Here is a 20,398-nt window from a genome sequence, read left to right as displayed (position 1 = left end):
ATATAAATGGCAAGTGAATTTTTTCCTAAAGAATCTGTATAATTATCTGCATGTGAAAATCAACTAAATTTTTTTTTTAACATAATAAAGGCCTCTCACATTTTCATAGTAAATTAATTTTTTAAAGAGACAGATTTAACTGCCAAGGAGCAATTTCTGCTTTCCCATGAATCTCACTTCGGCTGAATATTGCTATACATTCTGAAACTACTGCATCACTATTCAATTTCCATTGGCCAGGTAATTGAACAAGACCTCATTTTTCTTTTTTAATTTAAAGCTTTTTAAAATTAAGGCAGTGTGGCATTGGCAAATGAAAAAACAGAAAACTTACCATACTCTATATTACAAAGATGGAATTTTAAGTAGAGAAAAAAATTGGATTTGGAAAACTGGCTATCCATTTTTAAAAATATAAAAGTTAAAACAATTCAATAAACATTTGTTAATTTAATATATTCGACACCCCTTCTTTCCTTTGGGGAGATGCTTTTCCCTAACTTCAATCATATGATCCCATCAGGGCTGCAAATACATATCTTGCCCCATGGGGTGAGCAATGTCACCCAGCTTTGACCAACAAATCACATCACTGGCTGGCCACAGTGATTGTCCCAGACCTGATCATGTAGTCGAAGTCATTCAGCATCCTACTCCAATTCTGAAAATCTGAAGATGGAGAAAGGGTCTTGTTTTTTGTATTAGTGAGCAGAAAGGTATAAATTAAAAGTTGGCTACTTTTACTCTATTAACATGGAGAAAACGTCTAACAATATGTGAGAATAAGCCCATCATGGTGGCAGGGGCAGGCGCTGAATGTGAGAGGAAGACTACTGATAACTTCATTTGGCTCCCTGGGTCCAATAATGCACCTGACGCTGTCATTACCTCTGAACTTCCCAACTGTATGAGCCAGTAAAATTCACCATTTTAAGCAAGTGTGATGGATTTCTGTCACTTATAATCACCAAATTCTAACTAATCCAAGAGTAAGATTTTGATCCCAAAATATGGCACTGAATAAATCAAGATGAGGTAGAGGTATTGGCTATCTTGCCATGCCAGGGAAAAACATTAGTAACCTTCGATGTGTCAGAGCAAAGCAGTTGGTTAGACCATCAACAATTTTCTCTTGGTCCCAGACCATGAGTTTACCCATGCTGGAGTTTTATGCCAAGATTTTGATCTATGGTGGCTACTTCTTGGGACCATCTATATAAAGTCCTACGATAAAGACTTTATACATTGTCTGGTCTAGGCTGGACTTCCTAGAAAGCAAAAAGGGAATGGCGCAGCACTTTAAAAAAGAAACCCTTCAATTTAGAGCCAACAACCCAACAGTGCCGAGAAGCAATCTTTGCCACTAGCTAAGTTTAGTGCAAATAAGGGAAAGGAAGCAAAAAAATTCATTCCCAAGGGTAAGATCTGAAAGGAAAACAGGCAGAGAGCGGAAGTCCTTATCTAACACTCCTCACCCAAATCACCTCGTGCAGCCTGGCAGAGCTGCTGTTTAATTGTGTCAGGAGGCAGAAGCCTAGACAGACCTTATTCACCTGCGGGCTAGGGCTACTGGTCTGCTAACCAGACAAAGTACGCAAGTAGAGGGATTTAGCTCCAACCTTGAACCAAGTTTCTGGGCATAAGGTATTAACTGGGTATCACCAAGCAAATCTATAAGGGAGTCCCATTGCCAGAAAAAAGTCCAAACCTGCCAAACTAGGATGTATGATTACTGACACTTACAGCAATCCCCAGCAACCCATCTCTGACAACGACCAGCCAGAACTAGGCTGCTAAAGCAGAACAGACTCCAGAAGGGAGATCTTCCCATATGCTTCTCACTTCTCATCCATAGCCATCCTTCCAGAAAGTCAACAGCAGCCAGATTTAATAAAAAATATCCTCCACAATCAGGATAATGAATGCTACAGGTAGTTAAATTTTTAATTTGCTGATGGATTGTGAGTTCAAGATAAGCCACATCCAGATCTAATCAAAAATAATGCACAACACACAGAAATCCCAGATACAATTACAATTATCCGATGTAATTTTGAGAAAGAAGTTTTTGAAAAATTTTTCAGTTGTGGGTGAGATCTTTGCATTATGTTAGGCAAAAGCATCTCTGAATTTGAATATACAAGTTTGTGCTGAGTTACTGAAAGGTGGTATTGTAGTTATTTACAATTTTCTGTCTTTGCAGCATCTCTCTTTTTTGGAAAACCATTCCGACTCCACTCCAACCAAATATTTTTGCTGAAGCTGTCAATCATAGTACCTTGCCTGCCCTGGCCACGGGGGTGGGAACAATATGTCCAAGAAAAGTTACTCATATTCCTTCCTCTGGGGCTTTGTCTTTGGGTCACAGACCTTGAAAATATGACTATAAACCACTGATACCATCTTCCCTGTCACTTGAAAAAAGCCTGCCTGTATTAGGAGAGAATGAAGTTAACACACAAACATATGCAGATCCAAAAGGTGAGAAACAAGGAGAAGAGGAGAAAGATTTGATACCTGGGGGTCCAGTTATGCCTGATGATGGACTGGACACTCCAGTTACACGAATAATTAAATTTCCTTTTTACTTAAGCTAGTTTAAGCTGGTTTGGTCACTTGCATTTGAAAAAGTCCTAATTAAAACAGATCTCCATATCATAACCATACACAAAATTATACTCCAGAAGGATTAAAAACCAAGTTATTGAAGTATTACATAAAATTACTGTAAATATACATATATTCTTGGGATAGAGATAGTCTTCTTTAGTAAGACACAAAATCCAGAGAAACCCTAAAGAAAAAGATTGTTAAGTTTAACTACATAAAATTTAAAAATTTCTGTACAAAATAATAAAAAGAGTTAAAAACAAGCTGTGTAAGTATATATGTAAAATAAAAGCTTAATAGTCATAATACAGAAAGCATTCCTAAAACTCATTAAGGAAAAATATGAAAAGTCAATAGGAAAAAATGAGCAAATAATATGAAGCAACAATTCACAGAAAAGCTGAATAAACACATGAAATCAACCACTTAAAAGTAGGGATATGAACATTTTTAAATGAAATACTTTCACTAGTGACAAAAATATGAAAAACTAATGATTTGAATTTAGGTGAGAGTATGAAAAAATACATATATATGTAAATTACTGGCAAAAATCCCTTTTAATGTACAATGAAACAGTAGGCATCACTAGTTTTTAAATGTGCCTATCATTTGACCCAGCAATTCCACTTACTTTTCTATACTGCCAGAAATACTTGTGTAAGTACACAAAGATTTATGTTGAGGATGTTAAAAAGCACCACTACTTGTAATAATGAAAAATCAGTTAACAGCCTAAATGTCCATTCATAAAGAAATAGTAAATGAATTATGGATCATCCATACTGCGGAGTACCATGCAGCAGTTAGAAAAGAATGAATTCAATTTATAACATGAAAAGATTCACTACATGTATTACTGAGTGAATAAAAGCAAGATGCAGAACAATACATGCAAAATGATCCTGTTTAAATTAAAAAAAAAAAAAAACTTTTTGTAAACATACATACATTAATGTAACTGCACGGAGAAAGAAGTAAAGTTACACACCAAACTGTTGGTGGTGGTTACCTTTGGGGAGGGGATGTGAAAAAGATCGATTTTTCCTGTGTGCTTCTGTATTTTTTAAAACAAAAACAGTAAGTGCAAGTGTTTAAAAAAAAAAAGGAAAAAAGAAAAGAAAATCTACTCTTCCCACCCCCATCGAACTTGTATTTAAAAAATTAAAAATTAAAAAATTAAAAAGTTCGCTTTAATGTATGAAGTGTATTCTTACCTATCTCTTCGTGAACAGAGACAGGTGTATGAGACTCTCTTTCTCCATTTTCAGGATCATCAGCTGCCTTAGCAGATTCACTCTGGGAAGAGTTTAGTTCACTGCTGCTGTTACTGTTTTCCAGATTAGGCTGAATGGAGGTAGTGGTAGCACTAGTATTACTGCTGTCACATGGCTTGTTAGGTTCTTCTAGAAAAATAGAATATCTGATGTTTAAATTGAGAATCACATCAAAAATAACTAATTGTCAAAAGACATTTTATTGTTTCAGGACTGCATTATATAACTGGATTTTAAAAAGAAAAGCTGCTCATGATGTATGAATAATGCAATGTATGAAAAAATTCATAGTCAACACCCTATGAGTTATTTTTTAAGTCTCCCAGTCTGTTAACTCAGACTTTTATCATCTTAGTCTATAGTGCAAAGCAGACAATTTTTCAGATACCCCAGAGCTAAAGAACAATAAAAGAATGTAACTATCTCACAAAACTTACACTGTACCAGATACTGCAGAAGTGATTTTGAGGTAATCCCTCAAAATCTGAAATTCATACTACTTTTCAAAAAGTATTCAAGGAGTATCAGAAACAGAATTAAACAAGATTCTTTATCTCTAAAGTTTTCTGCCTGAATTCTGTGCCCCCAAATTAACTAAAAGGTAATGCCTAGGGATTACTAATTTTAAGAACAATTTAATAGTATCACTAAGAGTATGCTTTCTGAAAGTATATCAAAATGAACACTACTATGAACTAAAAAAGCCTACGTCTCCCCATGGTAGTTCAGAAATTAAAAGCCTCACTCTGTATTTCACTTGGTCACTATTAAGATACTCTTTAAATCAATCACCTAAATTAACAAGTGGTTGACAGTATATCGCAAAGGCTATCTCTACTGTATAATGAGCTTCTAAATTTTTTTGAGGAAAAAAAAATCTGATAGAAAAATGGAAAATTATATAAACAGTCACCAAAAAAAATGAAAATGGCCTTTAAACATATGGAAATATGTTCACTTAATTCAAAGTAAGAGAAATGCAAAGTAAAACTACATAGAGAAACAACTACTCAGCTATCAGACTGGCAAAAATCCAAGTCTCACCATACACTCAGGTGGAGAGGCAGTGGGTTAACTGGCATCCCCTACACATTGCTATGGGAATGCAAATTGGTGCAAAGTGGGTAAAAGGAAACTGACAACATCTAGAAAAATTACCCTCTTAACCTAGCATTCCGATATTCAGAAACCTATCTCAAAAACACTGGCAAAAATACTAAATTACTTATTTACAGTTATTCATTGCAGCATTATTTATAATGGTGGAAACAAACAATGTCCATCAATAGGACACTTGTTTAATAAAAGATGACATACACAATGAAATATCATGCACCATAAAAAGAACTGAAAAAAAAAATCACTATATCCATATGACATGATCTCAAGATTAAATATAAAAATAAAAGTTCAGAACGGTACTTATAGTATGCTAACTTTTGTGTAAGAAAGAGAAAGAAATATAAATTTATGAACATATTTTGCTTTTATTTACAAAAAAACCCCCCACCTCACTAAAAGAATAGCCAAACATTAATAAAAATGGCTACCTATAAGGAAAAGGAAGGATCTGGTTACCCAGAGAAGAATGAAAGTGAAAGTTCTCTGCACACATATAGTTACATAAACTTTGGAATCATGTAAAAAATTAAAATTAGAAATGCAACCCCTAAAAACTGAAAACAAACTGAAACAAATAAACCTAACTGTATATCAAGTTGTTAGCATAACCGCACAAAGAGAAAAATCATTTCAAGTGACTCTGGAACACAGTACTTTGACTGTTAAGTCCTTACTGGAAATATGGTATAAGAATAAAGAACTGCAAAAATCCTTTAATGCCATTCAGCAGTCTTAATATAAGCAGTAATATTGGTTATATGAAATTACTACAACCTATAAAATAATTTATTACTGTGTTAATGCACATCAGAATATTAATAATGTTATTATTAACAGACATCTGTATCAGGATAAAGAACATATATAAGGTACTGTTGTTAAGAACTAACGCTTTCAGTGTAAGGGAAAAGAAAAACAAGTGTAAAAATAAAGAAACTAAATATGCAATCCTCAATTTAAATCTGAAATGTCAATAGGAATTGTCTTTTTCTTTTTAAAAACAGGTATTCCCTAACATTACCCACCAAAGAAGCCTAGAGGCAGTGAGAGCCCAAGAGCAATAAGTATACCCAGGCCCAGATTATGATCTCTAAATATCATTCTCCCACTAAAAGAAAACAGGGTTTCTTGGAGGAATGATTGATTTCAGGTCTGGGGTAGAAAATGGGAGAAGGAAAAAAAAAAAACACACAACTTCAGCTGTGTTATTCTGCCAAAAAACCAAGGAAGCTATCTAAGACTACAGGGTCATGGTAAAAGCACTCAAAAACCAATGTGAAGGGGCTCTGCTGTCAATATAAGCAAAATAAATAACTACAACTGTCTGAAACAAATTGAATACATGCAGACACATGAGTTCAAACAGACACCTAAAATGAGAAAGCCACGCCCTTCCCTCCAAAGTCCATTACTCGTAAGTCACCACTGAAAGTAATTGGACACCAACTCCTGATTTTGAAAATTAGAATTTAGTAAAAATAATTAAGCATTTATTCTTGCTCTAACTATATTTCAATATATTCAAAGAGCCTTAGTTAATGAGGAAAACTTCTTTACAGAAAAATTCTAGTTAAAAAAATACAGAACAAATGATAGAATCAGAAATCACCATATTATAACCTCCAAAGAGATAACTGATTCTGGAAAGATCATCAACTGAGACATTAACAGGGAACTTTACAATGTTAACACCTGAACTCAATGATCAATCTTAGCATTTGTAAAGGTGGAACAAACAGACATCATGAGGTGTTTGATGCAAAATGACATGAGGTACTCAGCAGATAATTATTAAGTATTCTTGCCAAAAATCCTTGAAAATGAATTTACTCAAGGCTTCAGTAACAAATAACATCAAGAGGAAGGAAACAGATAAATCCTGGATGTGGGACATGACAGGGAAGGACATACTAGAGTTCTTCAACAAGTCAACAGCCTGTGCAAGAAACTTTAAGAAACTCCGGAGACATAAAACCAAGTATTATGTTACACGGGGAACTTATTTGGAGTTATTTCAGATACAGCAAATGTTAAAAAAAACTTTTAAGTGAGGAAATTTAAATTGACTGGATAACTAAGGAATTGTTGATTTTATTAAAATGATCATGGCACTGCAATTATGTAAGAAAATGTCCATATTCTTTAGAGATGTATACAGGGTTGACATAACATGATGTTTGAAATTTGCTTTAAAATACTGCAGTGGGAAATAACCCTAATCCACATCAAGAGGAAAGAGTATAAAGAAACTATAATACAGTTACACAGAGGAATATTATAATGCAGTTAATATGAAAGAACTCCAGCAATATACATATTAGTAATATGACAAAGTGAAGTTAAGTTCCAAAAAGTTATACTTAACACAATACACTTAATAAGATATACTTCACACAACACACTTGCTATAAAATTTAAAATAACAAAAACATATAATTTTTAGAAAATCATGTAGATCAACTCAATGAAGCAAGAGTTATGTGAGTTATACATCTTTGACCTCAGGTATCAACAATCTTATTCTACTGGGTTTCCCTGACAAGAAGGAAAGATATTAGTGAACAAAGGATTCAGTGCTGACAATCACTTCGGGTAGGAGAGAGGGAGCAGGGGCTGGGACTGGGGAGATGGTTAGATGCAGGTTAATTTCAAAGCAGTACTTAGCTTTTTGTTTTGGGTAATAGGTTCCTAGATGTTTATTTCATTATTAAAGATAATGTTAAACCTGGATGAATAAATTAAAAGAGACTACACACAATGACCAATGATAAATGCAATTAACTAAAGACTATGACTTATCTAATACTATACCTCTGGAATCAAAGGGAGATTTTTAATTTGAGGCAAAAAAAAAAAAAAGAAAGAAAGAAAAAGGAAGTTAAAAAAAATGCGTGAAGCAAGTATAACTAAATCTTGATAATTTTTAAATCTAAGTGTTAGATATATGGGGCAGGGGTCCATTATACTACTTTCTTAACTTCTGTGTATATTTGAAATTTTTCATAATAAAAAATTTTATATGAAAGTTAAAAATGGCAAATTTAACACTTATACCTACTGTCTATGGCCATGCCACCCTGAAAAAGCCAGATCCCGTCTGATGTCGGAAGCTAAGTAGGGTCGGGCCTGGTTAGTACTTGGATGGGAGACCACCTAGGAAGACCAGGTGCTATAGGCATAAAAAATAAAAAATTAAGAGATTGTCAGCTAACAAGGTCCTTGCAATCTGTGAGGTCAACCAAGGAGTGCCTGGCCTAAAAAATTTTAAAAACTTAAAAATAAATAAAATGATCTAAAAAAAATTTTTTTTAAAGAAAACTTACACCTACAAAGCTACAAACCAGTAATATAATCAACTACTTCTTGGGAAAACACATGTAACTGGAAGAAAAGAAATCTCACACAAGTAACAGATTCCTCACTAATCATTCCTTTTACAGCTGCAGATCTAGATTTGTAAAGTACAGTATACCTAATTTATGATAGTCTAAAAATCATTTATTCAATTAATGAAATAGTATATAAAGATCTTCCCTCATTTATGAGCTCAGAGTTCAGAGTACATTTTCTTAAAAAAATATTAGAAAAAGTAATTAGGTTCTAGACCAGTCCATAAAAACTTTTTCAGTACGTAACATACTCAAGTTTGGTTTTAATCAAAAAAATAATTCTGGGGTAGGAACTTAAGAGATTCAGATTCGTGTGTGTGTGTGTGTGTGTATGTGTGTGTGTATTTCAATGTATTCAAAGAGTCTTAATGAGAAAAACTTCTTTGAAGAAAAGTTCTAGTTAAAAAAATACAGAACAAATGATAGAGTCAAATCACCATATTATATACATCTTAAAATACTTTATAGAGTGTGCTCTCTGCTATTAGGAAGATAATGGTACTTCATAAGAGGCAATCAATCCCCTACCCAGGTATTCTGATCTAAAAATACCATTAACCCTCTAAAAGCAAACTGAGTTCAGATTCTATCCTTCTAAACTTTTAAGGTATTAATGAGCTGAGGACGAGCATAAACTCATAATGTATAGGTTTTCTGTTCATCTGTCCCTAGTAAATTTGCCTTAAGTGGAAACAGTGTTTTCCTCCAGTTGTAAATACTGAATTTTTTTTTTAAAATAATGGTTCTAAAACTCTTCACCTCTTTAACTGCATTAAACTACAGGATTACAGAAATCTCAAGCATTTGCTTCAAAATACCACAAAGAAGGTATATTAACTACCAATACATACATTTTAATCCTCACAGTCCAAAAGTTCTAACCCTACAACAAATAGTATCGGTTCTGATATTTACAATACTATTATCATTGCACATGACAAACACTGTAAATGACTAACAAGAGGAATATTTTTGTAGTTGTCCCTCAAACCAAAATTATATATAGATCTTGTTCTTCGACTTCTGAACATAAACACTAAAGTCTTTTTAAAAAAATTCTAAGCAAAAAACTACAAAGAGAAAAAAATAACTTCCAACTAATGGTAAAAGAGAAAATTTTTTTAAAGGAAAAAAATGAGGTAAAATAATCAGAATGCATATGACTAGAAACTAAAACAAAACACATTAAAAATAATAAGAAACAAAAGAATATTTTATAGATGTTAAAAGTTTCGATATAGTCATGGAAATATTTTCAAAGCAATTATAAGCAGCTCAGGAAATAAAGTTTTACCTACTACTGTTATTTTCCTAATCCCAAGCATTAAATCTAGAGGCAAAACAAATGTCTGCATTATACATTTGATTACAAATTCTCAACAGTGGATTTGAGCTTAAGATGCTAGAAAGACATGTGTTCCTTTTTCCCCTTAAAATTTAAAAACTGACATTCCGGTACAAAATGTTTCTAATCTAAAATCCATGATAAAAGTTTCATTGTGAAATTGAGCTTTCTGTTAACTACAAAGAAACTCTAAAGAATACAAAACAGCATACTTGCTATAGGGGTCGTTTTTGGCAACATTAAACCATTTTCATGAACTTATGTGAAATGTCTGGAACACAGACACAGGGGAAAAAATCCAAGGTATTAAGACATAAACTTTAAATGTGATATCTACCAATCTTTCCCAAATATGGCCCAAATTTCCAGTTTAATCTTCAATCTTAACCACATAAAATCTTTCTGATTACTAATCATACCCAGTATCAAATCATGAAAAATCTGCCCATTTTTCTTACGTTCTCACTTCTACAGATTTTTAGACCACAAATTTGTAATTTTTTTGCATGTTATCTATCACATGAAAATGAGTCACCTGACAAGACTTGACAAGGTACAGCTTGAAATAATATACATATATATATTCCTAAAGAAATTCTAATGTAGATGTATTTCTAAAGAGATTTTAAATCCTCAGATTATTTTTCAAAATTTTTCTATTTCAGAAAAGATATACAATAAAACATATACAATAAAAGCTACTGTAGCTTAAAAATATGATTAAAAATAGAGAACATTTCACAATGACAAAGTTAATGCAACAAGAAAATATAAAAATTATGTGCATCTAATAACACAGCCTCAAATTACATAATGTAAAAACTGAAAAAATTAAAAAAAAAGGCAACGCCACAGTAAATAGAAATAATTTATAAGTATCTTGCAGAGAAGGAAAAAAACGTAGAAAGGACAGAGATTTGAATAACACAATAAGAAACCCTGACCTAATTGTCCTAGACTGCACCCAACAACTAAAAATACATATCCTCTTCTAGTGTACATGGGACATATATCAACATTAATAAATGCTGCACCATAAAACAAGCCTAAACAAATCTTAAAGTACATAAAACATGCACAGAATGTTCTCTAACTACAATAGGTTAAACTAGACATAACAAAAAAGTAACTAGAAAATCTCCAAATGTTTGGGTATTATGCAATATACTTCCACATAAATGATGGGTTAAAAAAATATATAATGGAAATTAGAAAATATTTTAAACTGAATGATAAAGACAATATAACATAAAAAATTTGTGAGATGCAGCAGCAGCAGTACACAGAGGGGAAAACACATAGTCTTGACAGCAGACATAGAAAAAAGAAAAACTAAAAATCATCTAAGCATCCATCTTAAGAAGTTAGGAGAAAAAATAATAAAGACGATTTAAGAAACTTTTGGAGGTGATGGATATGTTTAAGCCATAGATTGCAGTAATGGTTTCATGGGTGTATATTTATCTCCAAACTCATCAAGTTGTATGTCTTAAATACATACAGCTTTTTGTATTTCAATTATAACTTGATAAAATGGCTTTAAAAAAATCGGAGGGGATCCACAAAAATGCAAAAATGAAAGAATATAATAAAAATAAGAAATAAATTAGAGAAAACATACAATAGAGAAGGAATCAACGAAGCCAAAAGTTTTTTTTTTTTTAAAGACTAATAAAAATTGTTAACAGTCCTGTGAAATGCTGATCGAGAAGAGAGAACCAATTTCTGGGTTGAAAAAAGTGAACATCACTATAGATCCTGCAGACATTAAAAAGGTAGGATGTTATTATGCCAATAAAATTTTAAATTTAAATGAATCAGGGATTCCTAGAAAAATAAAACTTATTAAAACTGATAGTAGAAAAAAGAAAATATGAATAGCCCGCTATATACCCCAAAAATGAAATCTACAATTAATAACTTTCCCACAATGAAAATTTCAGGACCAGACGGTTTCAGCAAATATTTAAAGAATAAATAATACCAACCCACAAGAACTCCTGCAAACAAGAGGAAAAATGGGAACTTGTCCCAACTCAGTTTATGAGGTCAGCATGATCTTGACACCAAAGCCTGACATGGATATTATCAGAGAAAGAAAACTGGAAGTCAATCTCACTCATGGAAGGAGTTTGAAAAATCTCAAACAAAATAGGATACAGCAATATATAAGAATGAAAATACATCGTGACTAAGTTTCCAGGAATATAAGAATGGATTAACACTTTTTAAAAAATCAGCGTAGGAATGTCTGCTTCTAGTCAAGATAGAGGGACTAAATTTACCCTCCTCCATGAAACAACCACAAACCAAAAAAGAGAGCACTTACTAGAAAACAAAGGAACTCAAAGGCACTTCACAAAAGAAGATAACTAAATGACCTATATACACATACAAATATATGCGCACGCACACACACATACACACACACACACACACACAAGAAGGTGCTTGACATTCTTAGTCGTCAGGGAACTGCAAGTTAAAACCAGAATAAGATATCCCCACATTCCTATCAGAATGACTAAAATAAAGGTGTGGGGGGCGGGGAGGAGGAGATTATGTGATATTCTTACAATACACAGAAAAAAATCTGTCATGATTTTCATCAAGGTATTAACTATAATTTTTGACTTTTAATGGTACTTCCAGGGTTTATGTTCTTGTTTGCTCAACTAAATTTTCTAATTTGATTTCCAAAAAATATAAATAGTTCTTATAATAATTTTTTTCATTTTTAAAAATGGCAAAAGAAAAGGCATAATGACATTTCGAGGTGCTATGTAACTTATTTTGAGTGAACTTTAATTTTAAAAGCATATAATATGAATTACTGATTAACTTACATTTTTATATCGAATACATCTTACAAAAATGTTTTGTGACAGTGGTTTTCTATTATGATATTATAGTTTGAAATGTTAGAAAAAAACTACATGAGCACATGCAAACATAAAATTATTCTGTTAGCACATAGAGAATTAGAATGATCAAATCATTCAACACTGAGCCATTAGTATGTAAGTACTTAAAACCAAAATATCTGCCACTACGGTCTGGTGATAAAATATACAATTAAGTCTATTAGACAAAAACAGCTAAATGAACTTCGAAAAGCATGACGATTATGATGAGTTTCAAGCACTAACTGCAAGAACATTTGTCAAACTCCAAATGTTAGGTGACAATTTAGCAATCAAGGATGGCACTTAGGTAAGCAAGCAGCATGAATGAACATATACTTTAAGTTTTAGGTGACATTCAGCTTTTACTACGAAAGGGAAGGATTCCCCCCATTACAGAGGCATTGATTGATACACTGCCCTCTGTACCTGGCACATCCGGGGGGAGCTCAGATGCCACCTTCTTCTCTGCCATGTTGCTGCTATCATGGGTTTCTGAGAAACACCCCACGGGACTCTTCCCTTCAGAGGGACTAGTCTCTTCTGAAGAAGCATGTGTTGTGTTGTCGCCAAGATTTGCTGACACAGAGTTACCTTTATCCCCAACTTCTGTTGGCTCTACAGTAAAATGCACAACAAAACTTTAAAGATATTCTTTAAAATTGCTTTAGGACATATGGCCACATTCAATCCACTACTAAAAATGAACGATCACCAAAAAACCCTACTTTTATTTGATGGCCATTTTGAAGAAATTAGATTCTGAGATATTTCTGCAGTAGGCAATCCAAAGAGTATTTAAGAATATTAAACATGTTAAGAATGTTTAAGTAATATAAAAATGAACATATTTTATCATATACAAAAGTGGACATTCTAGTATAAAAATAGTGATTTTTTGCTAACAAATCTCACAGGGAAATGGCACCTTATTACAAAGTATAAATAGAGACATGGGTATACCATCATAGAAATCCGTCAAGACATAAAACGCATTACAATGACTGTATGTTACAAGGGAAAAGCGTATCTTCACTCTTTAGAAATAAAAAATTAAATAGTTGCTTGTAATAAAAAAGATCTATTTTCATTTGCAAGTAAAACTGGAGATTTTATAAATAACATTGATGAACTATTTCTTTTTAACCAAGTAATTTTTTACCCTCAGATTTTCCTTGCTCAGGATCATCTTCTGGTGCTTTGTCGTCGCTGTCTTTTTCAAGGGACTGGTCTTCAAACTCCTCTCTGCTTTTCTCAGCATCTTTGGGGTTATTCTCAGTCTCACTGTTGTCCTTTTCTATTTCTTCTGGGCTTTTAACAACATCAATCTCTCCCTTTTTGGCTTTAATGGACTCCAAAATTTCTTCTATAATAAAAACAAATAAAAAATTTTGTTTCCATATATACCAAATACAAAAGTACTACAAGTGCCATGTAAGAGTTTCAAGTTATTAAAGTTAAATGTTAAAAAGTATTAAAATTATGAATATGGATCAAGATTACCAATAAAATTTTGATATGTAGAGAACTCAACCAATTTGGTTATCTTAACTTCTAGAAAATACACGTTAATTATAAGTTCTTTCTCTGTAAAACCATTAATCTACCTTTTGAAACTGAGACTTGATTATAGATTACTGTCACATGCTCTCCCATATGAGAAAAATCGTAAGCTGACATAGACCCACAGTCTGGGCAGCACGGTACAGTGATCAAAACCTTCAGACCCACTGACCTAGTGCAGACAGGACTTGAATTAGCTGTGTGACCCTGGGCAAGCTACCTAACCTTCAGTTCACTGTAAAATGAGAAAACAGAGGTCCATTTGGAAACATTTCTCTCTGCAGTCCCATAACTTTTCTGAAGATCACTAAATCCCTAAGGGCTCTAATCCTTGAGCAGTGAAACTACGACATGGTACAGACCACAGGTTATTCTTTGGGTTATGATCCATTACTATCGCTTTTATTTTGTTGCTCAGATTGTTCAAGCTTTAGCCATAGAGAGCTTTTTCAGGTGAATCCTGTGTCCTTTAATCACACCTCAATCATTCACTCATTCATTCATTCATCCAGCACTTCCTTACTTTCCAGCACTACAAGATACTCCAGGCTCACCTTGTATGTTTTCCCTGCCTCCACCCCAGAATCCACCATTTCTCTAAGGGGTCTTGGTCCTTTTAAATCGGAGAACAGTATTCAGAAGCCATGATCTGGGTGCTAGGTGTACCTGTTACTACTGGGGTATCGCTGCTTTTATATTCTCTCATCCAACAGAACTAGGAAATGCATGTATACTAACTCATGTACATATACACATACATTATTTCTGTAGCTATCTGTGTGTGTGTGGTTCATTTAAGCACGGCCCTGTTGCTTCTCTGTAACTTGTTTCTCTGACAGGAGAAACCTGGTTCTCATTACCTACCATGTACTTATTTGGTCCACAATAGTATACATAGTAATTACAGAATTGATAAACTGCATACACCCATGAGAAAAAAATTTACCAACTTGAGTACAATGTTTGTGATGAGGAAGAAACATTCTTAATGCCATACACTCACGGTCCCTCTTTTTGGATTTTTAAAATTGCCTTGTTTACGTTTTCCTTAAGTGTTCTCTAACTTCATTTTCATCACTATTTCTTAAATTGTAGATGTCTAGAATGTTTCCTAGGATTAGAAAAACTTTGTAAAGTCATTACTGGAAAATACTGACCTTTCTGATAAAGTGACTTACAGTTGAGCTGGCCGGAGTTAATTCCTCACACCCTCTCTCACCTCCTCTACTAATTCCTATAAAAATTTGGAGCCACTGAAGATCTAAGACAGCTACAAGACAACGACTCAAATGAAAGTAATTCCAACTGACATTATTTTCTGTCCTCATCACCCAAGTCATCCCAGGTTCCCTTTTTACATGACTTTCTTTCACCTCTTTACCTATCTACACATGCTACTTGCAGTTCTGATTTACACTAGCTGCATTTACTCTTGTTAAGCACACTAAACTTATCGATGGAAGTACCACAAATCATTCTTTTTAAAATAATTTTTTATTTAGAAAATTATCTGCTTTTCTTAGAGCCATATTTTTTTTTTCAAACATAGCTTCACCCTGCTCTTCTACTGCTAGATAGTCCTAACCAAACTGTAATAATTCTTTCCAATTTCTGTAGTGCCAGTTAATAAGAATCAAACATTAAAAACAAATCTATAACAATCACAAGTAGAATGACCACAGATCTCTGATTTTCTATAACGGTTCTAATTTCAAATATTCTATTTGTTACCACTCTATCAAGCACATCTATATTTATCAGTCTGGATGTGTTTGTTTCTGGTTTAAAAAACGATGATACGCACAGCCATTAGAAAAACAGACCAAAAAAAGTTAGAAGAGAAAAACATTAAAAGATGAAAGAAAAATCATCAGTTTAGGTTGTCAAATCTGATCTATATAACACACATATTTTAAAAACACATACATTCTATGCCTTGCAGGAATATTTCAAAACTAAGCTGAAAGAATTAACCTACCAGACGTCAGTAAGTCTCTTAGAAAAATTCATTCCAAAAATAAACTTCCTTCAAACAAGCAAAATAAAGCATTACAAAACACAATTACCATAAGGTATACAATAAGAAAAATTTAGTATACCATTTACAGTTACAAATATATAGTAAACTGTGGATTCTAAATGATGGGCCCGTATTTACTGTATAATTCTTTTGACCTTTCTGTATATTTGAAAATTTTCATAAAAGGAAAAAAGAAAAAAAAAATTCAACAACCAAAAGTATAATTAAATTCTCCAAAAGTGGACATAACGTGTATATAAAAACCTGATGGTTCTAAATTTGAAAGGATTTATGCTATTCGAGAAATTAAAAATGTCAAGTCATTAGGACAGGCTATGATTCTTCAAATTATTCCTGGCTATTTCAGAACCTCAGTAGTTTCTGTTGTTTTCATCTCATAAAATTCCAAGTTGAAGACCACCACTAGGCATTATTTTGGGTATTTACCTGGGGCTGCATGCTCCTAAAATAATTATCATAGCCAAGACTTTGTTTCCCAGAGAGAGCAAACTAAGGTAACAGTGGCAGACCAGTTTTTAATGGGGAATTCTTCTATCTGAATGTTTAACCCATTGCCAGTACACTTCTTACAACACTGCTGAGAGGACTTAAGGCTTATAAAACATCTAGTTGAACACCTGGCCTACAGGAAGTATACAAAAATGTTAGTTTCCCTTTCTCTTCCCCATCAATTTTCAACCTGTGAATTCCTCCTCCTTTAGTACCAAGTTGCTTGCACCTTAGCAAAAGAGGAGGGGGAGGAGGGGAAAAAAGAAAGAAAAGTCACTTTTCGTCTAGATCTCACCATTAAATCCAAGGTGCAGTTACCTTAATTAAATGCACTCCACGTTGTACTAGGAGGGTAACTGCAGGGCGCAAGGCAGGCAGCCCACAAGTCTGGCCATCCAACTTTCTAAGAACACACTGTGGCCTACCACTCAAAGCTCTCTCTGCTGTTCTTGATTACTACAAAAGGTTTAACTAATATTTAAAAGTACACTGCATGCCGAATTACACAGAAACATGCTCGCAGGAAATCTGAAAAATATAAAAAGGAAACCAACTATAATCCTACTATGCTAACTGGTTATTTTTTAATAATAAAGGCTGGTCTATTTACCCAATTGGTTATTTAAAAGAAGAGAATTTAAGTACCTTAAAGACTCAGTTACTGTTTTTGCATGGTACCTTATATAATTCTCCAATATACAGTGTTCTATCACATGATAATCCATAATGGAATTAACTAATTCCTCTATACTGAACATTTTTAGTTTTTTACATTCCCTTAAATCAGACCACTGAATGTTTTAATTATCCATTCCTATTTTGGTTTTGTTCTTTATTAAGATGATACTATGTATACAATTTGTACACAAAAAACTCTAGAAAATATTTCTATTTCAACGTACTTGATAAAAATACACTTCATATTGCTTTTTAGGGGACTGGACATGTTTTTTTATTATTGTACTAAAAGCTGAGAATGCAAAAAAGTAAAAACGGATTTATTTGTCCATTTTAATGCCATGATTCATGAAAGGAAATTATGAGGGGTGGTAACCAAATTGAAATTAATAAAACTTCCTCTCCAAAAATATTCATAAATTCAAGAGACTATTAATGCAGAGTGTGTGAGAATAAGCTTGTATATAGCTGAATTAAACAAGCTTATTAAATGCAAAATCTATTTTAAGAAAACGGAAAATGGGGAAAGTTAATAGGCATGTATGTTTAGTAGATAACGTATGTAGAAGAGCAGGAACCAGGCAGTTGAAGTGTACTTTCAGAGTCTTATCGATCATTTTATCTATGTTGATTAAAAGGTACTATTAGAAAACATAGGTGATACTTATTAAACATGCACAGAGTGTATCTGGTAGGATTTCTTAAAGTGATAATAATAGTTGTCTCAGAAAAGAAAGGTGAAACTGGGGATTATGACAGTAATTTCTAAAAATTATCGTGTGCATCTTATTATCTTTTAAAAAGCAAAGGATTTTTTAAAAGCAAAAAGTTAAGTAACAAAATAAAGTAGCAACTGAAATATAACCCAAAGTATAAAAGAAATATCCATGAGTATATACTGACATAAATAAATGATTGAATAAATAAATGGAGAGACAGATATCCTGTGCAGAAAAACTCCAAATAATTTATGTAAATATCTGTTCCTTCAAGGAGGTGAAACATAATACCTTAACCTGTAAGTGTGGGCTGTGCACAGTGACTGTCTTCCCAAAAGCACAGAATGAGTGGGAGGAATAATTTTATAATGTAGAAACCTGACAAACACTACCTCAACCAGCCAATCAAGGTCAACATCATCAGTGGTAAGTCAAGTTGACAGCATGTACTGATATGATGACGACAATGGCACTTCACCTCTGTGGTCTTCCTCCCCAAAATGCATTACCCCAGGCTAACTATGAGAAGAACATGTGACAAAACCATATTAAGGGCATTCTACTAAATATCTGACCAGTACTCCTCAAATCTGTCAAAGTCATCCAAAATAAGGAAAGACTGAGAAACTGCGACAGTCTAGAGGAACCTAAAGAGATATAACTAAACATAATGGGATGTCGTGGACCGAGTCATGAGACAGAGAAGCACCATTCGATAAATACTAAAGAAATCTGAATAAAGTATAGATTGTAGTTACTACAACGGATCAACACTGGTTCGTTAGTTACGACAAAAGCATCGCAGTAACATAAGATGTCAACGGGAATCCTGGTGCAGGGTATGTGGAAGTCTGTACTACCTTGGCAACTCTTCTGCAACTCTAAAAACATTCTAAAACTCAAAGTTTTATTAAAAAAATAAAGCTTTCCATCTGGCCGCAGCCATCAGGGGCCTTAAAAGGCTCAGTTAAATGATTTCCAGAAAACATGTGGCAGACTCATAAAACCTCTTGAGATCTAAATCTCTTTCCATTCAAATATTTTAAACATCTATTTTGTGTGTAGAGGTTGTTCAACTAAAGGAATGTTTATTAAACTAAAACAAATGGAAAATAAATAAAGCAAAGAGTAAATTTTAAAAAATACCACTTCTCATAATTAAAAATAGGACTCCCAAAAAGGTTTAATAAGATACTTGAATTAAAGAAACAAATAAGCACTTTGGGGGACAGTAGTAATGACCAGACGGGGCGAGATACAAAACACTAACATGTATAGCACCTCTCACTTAGGTTGAGATTAACGAGGTTCTCTTGGCAAAATGTAATACGGAGAACTCAAGTAAAATATACACACTTGAAATATATATTTTCAAATTTTGTAGTAATTTCATACCAAGAGTTTGTCTCAAATTTAACAAAAATTAAAATGAAAAATTTCCTTCTCACCATTAGCTGCCGCCAGAAAGGATTTATTACTGCCCCGAGCCTTATTGGTCAAGTCTTCAGTTATGTCCATATGCCGGTGGATTTCTTCACGCATTTCTTCCAGAATTTTGCAGAGTTCTGCTTCCCAATAATCTTTGTCTAGACAGTCAATTAATTCTGCAAGCTGGACTTTTGTACTATAGTACCAAATTTTCTTTTCATTTTCATTTTCTGTATCTTCTTCTCTGTTTAAAAAAAGTACAAAAACATTTGCTGTTAGACACAATGGCACTTATTTGGCAATGTCACCTGTCCGATGAAAGTTAAAATATGTAACAAAGTTTGTGCACTAAAGCTCAATATATTTGCTCACAAGAGATCCCCTCGAGTCTCATTCAAACTCAAATTAACTTTTATTTGAGCAACCTCTAATTATTTTGATTTTTCTATCCCACAGCAGCTTAGGATAAAATAATTATGAGTAATGGGGAGAAGAATTAGTATAGCAGCAAAAGCGGATATCTAAAAACAGGACACAAAGAAACAAGACCTCAGAAGCAAGGGCATGTGAGTACTTGGTGGACAGTGTTGGTTACATTTCAGTCAACTTTCGGATCATCACTGTAACGATGTGATGAGCGGATTTTTCACAACAAATATTTAAACTATGTTCCGAACATGGCAGGTACAGAGCAGGTCCACATTACAATGTACTTTAAAAACATTTCCATCAAAATAGTATAAAAGCTCTGTTAAATTCTAATCCTTGGAGGACCTGAATCAAGAGATAAGGTCTCATCTCTCTTCTTTTCTTATGGACAATCAAAGCTCAAAT

The 20,398-nt window shown here is 33.3% G+C and overlaps 1 protein-coding gene and 1 pseudogene across 41 annotated transcripts in view; one reads left to right on the top strand and one right to left on the bottom strand.

The window, feature by feature from the left end:
- The window catches only part of BPTF (bromodomain PHD finger transcription factor), a 126,244-nt gene that overhangs the window by 65,340 nt on the left and 40,506 nt on the right, over positions 1-20,398 (bottom strand). For 17 of the 41 annotated variants that reach the window (XM_039859371.1, XM_039859369.1, XM_039859374.1 and 14 more), the window contains exons 3-6: positions 19,585-19,808; positions 13,809-14,012; positions 13,076-13,264; positions 3,828-4,016 (exon numbers count right to left, since the gene is read on the bottom strand). In XM_039859371.1, coding sequence (XP_039715305.1) covers positions 3,828-4,016; positions 13,076-13,264; positions 13,809-14,012; positions 19,585-19,808 — 806 coding nt within the window. The remainder of the gene's footprint in view (positions 1-3,827; positions 4,017-13,075; positions 13,265-13,808; positions 14,013-19,584; positions 19,809-20,398) is intronic. The other 24 variants (XM_039859375.1, XM_039859379.1, XM_039859392.1 and 21 more) reach the window with 4 other exon arrangements.
- Positions 8,069-8,187, top strand: LOC120600510 (uncharacterized; annotated as a pseudogene).

The sequence above is a fragment of the Pteropus medius genome, unplaced genomic scaffold (genome assembly GCF_902729225.1).
Source record: "Pteropus medius unplaced genomic scaffold, Ma_sr-lr_union100, whole genome shotgun sequence".
NCBI classification, from domain to species: domain Eukaryota; kingdom Metazoa; phylum Chordata; class Mammalia; order Chiroptera; family Pteropodidae; genus Pteropus; species Pteropus medius.
The sequence above is the reverse complement of the archived record's forward strand: the minus strand, read 5'-3'. Positions and strand labels throughout refer to the sequence as shown.